Source organism: Propithecus coquereli, unplaced genomic scaffold, assembly GCF_000956105.1.
Source record: "Propithecus coquereli isolate 6110/MARCELLA unplaced genomic scaffold, Pcoq_1.0 Scaffold113, whole genome shotgun sequence".
NCBI classification, from domain to species: domain Eukaryota; kingdom Metazoa; phylum Chordata; class Mammalia; order Primates; family Indriidae; genus Propithecus; species Propithecus coquereli.
Window position 1 is genome coordinate 3,271,797 of NW_012135303.1, and position 2,518 is coordinate 3,274,314.

Consider the following 2,518-nt stretch of genomic DNA (forward strand, 5'->3'; position numbering starts at 1 on the left):
CAAAAAAAAAAAAAAAAAAAAAGTGCCATCTAAACAACATGTTATGATCAGGAAAATTTCCTACTAAGAATTTGTGTGATTTTATATTTTTCTCTTTTATAGGAATTTTCTGGGGTTATACAGATATAGCCTTAGCACCCAGCACAAGGCCAAACACATGGAACATGTTAGTAATTACTCATTGAGTTCATAGTTTTTTTGTCAAGTGATATAATAGTTTTGAATCTTAATTTCTTCAAGAATAAATGATCAAATAATAGTACATACTCTTAGAAAACTTGTATGAAGAATAAAATTTTAATTGTAATGTTACTTCCAGAAGTATCAAAAATAGATACTTAATGGATAGATGTAATGAATTTTTTACTAAATCAAAGACTCAAAACAAATCTATTGGGTCCATTTTTACTGTTCTTACCTTCCCGGATAGCTGTAAATGGGACTCCTTCCTCTGCATTCATGCTGATGACTTTTAAAGCCACTAGTTGTCCATTTATTCTAGAAGAGAGGGGATGATAGGCACACACTTATTGAGATGGTTCAAATCAGCAATTTATACTAAGGATGGATTAACAAAAGTAGTTTTCCTTCGAAATGTATTCCAGCATATGAATCTACAATTTTCTTAAAATAAAAAGTTTTATGTATATTAACATACGTGTATCCCAAAACATTTTTCTCTTTACTAAAGCAATATACGTTCATTATAGAAAATTTGGATAATATAGAAAAGCACAGAGAAAACTCTCCACCAGGCCAGGTGTAGTGGCTCATGCCTGTAATCCCAGCACTTTGGGAGGCTGAGGCGGGAGGATCGCCTGAGGCCGGGAGTTCCAGGCTGCAGTAAGCTATGGTCGTGCCACTGCACTTCAGCTGGGGTGACAGAGTTAGATTCTGTCTCTAAAAAACAAAAACAAAAAACCCCACCAAATCCATCCTCATAATATTTTGAAGTGTATTTTTCTTTTCATTTCCCTTTGGTGCAGTCTCCCTGCTCGTACACTTGTGATATTCCTACTGTTTACTTTCAACAGAATGGCAGATGTATCCTTTTAAATGAAAGTCAAAACAAATTACTTCTCTGTTCAAAATCCTCCATATCTCCACATTTGACTCAGAATAAAAGCCAAATTCTTACAATGGTCTTCTAAGTGCTACCCAATCTGCCTGGGCTGGTCTCTCTCTCTTCATCTCCTCCTACTCTCCCCTCATTCATCATTTTGTTCATGATCAAGCTAAGTGCTGAGAACAGAGATGATTTTAATGCAGGTATAAATATACTGTTTTTAATAATGTGGTATTCATATCATATTGTTAATAACCTGTTTTTCCTCCATTTAACATTTTCTCTTATTCATTCTTGTACAAGGTGATATTTAATAATGATGTAATATTTCATCATATAAATATACTACAATGTATTTAACCAATTCCAAATGCTTTTAAATTGCTTCTAGCTTTTAGCTATTATAAAAATAACCCTGATGATCATATTAGTAGGTAAATCTTTTCGCAAAGTCCCAATTATTTCCTTAAAGTAGAGGTAGAATTGCTACATCAAAGATTATGCAGTGCACATGTTTTCATTGACTGAACTTATGTTCCCAAATTGTCCCACAGAGTAATCATAACACTAACTGGTCATGATAGTGGCCATTCTACCACTCCTTCACCAATACTCAGCAGAATTTTGGTTTTGTTTTTATCAACTTCATTTTTCAGAACAGTTTTAGAAATACAGAAGAATTGAGAGCATTGTACAGAAAGTTCCCATATACCGCACATCCAATTTCTTCTATTGTTAACATCTTACATTAATATGGTACATTTGTTATAATTAATGCACTAATATTGGTACATTATTAACTAAAGTCCATAATTTATTAGGATTTCTTTAGTTTTTACCTAATGTCCTTTTTCTTTTTGTCTAGGATCCCATTCAGGATTACATTTAGTTGTCATGTGTCCTTAGGCATCTTTTGACTGTGACAGTTTCCCAGACTTTTCTTGTTTTCGATGACTTTGACAGTTTTGAGAAGTACTGGTCAAGTATTTTGTGAGATGCCCTTCTCTTGGAATTTTTCTGATGTTTTTTCTTATAGTTAGACTGGGGTTATGGGTCTAGGGAAAATAAAGTGCGATTTTTATCACACAGTATTAAGGGTGCCTACTAGCATCACGATTTATGACTTTCCATGTGGACCTGTCTGCAGTGTTTGTCAGGTTTCTCCACGGTAACGTTGCTCTTTTGTTCCCTCATTCCATAATGTACTTTTGGATGAATGTCACTGTAAGTAGCCCTCACTGAAGGTGTATTATCTACATAACTTATTTGGAATTTTTCTGCATGAGACATTTATTTCTTCTGTCCCATTTGCTAATTTATTGATTCATGCATATCAGTATGGACTCATAGACATTTATTTTATACTTTGGGTTATAATCCAATACTACTTTAGCTTATTTTGTTGCTTCCGTCTTTTATAGCAATAACCCCTAGAGTTTAGCTGAGTATATG

At 33.8% G+C, this 2,518-nt stretch overlaps 1 protein-coding gene across 3 annotated transcripts in view; it reads right to left on the minus strand.

The window, feature by feature from the left end:
• Positions 1-2,518, minus strand: part of CDK15 (cyclin-dependent kinase 15) — a 100,519-nt gene that overhangs the window by 82,373 nt on the left and 15,628 nt on the right. For all 3 annotated transcript variants that reach the window (XM_012655237.1, XM_012655243.1, XM_012655251.1), the window contains exon 4: positions 419-498. In XM_012655237.1, the coding sequence (XP_012510691.1) occupies positions 419-498 (80 nt within the window). The remainder of the gene's footprint in view (positions 1-418; positions 499-2,518) is intronic.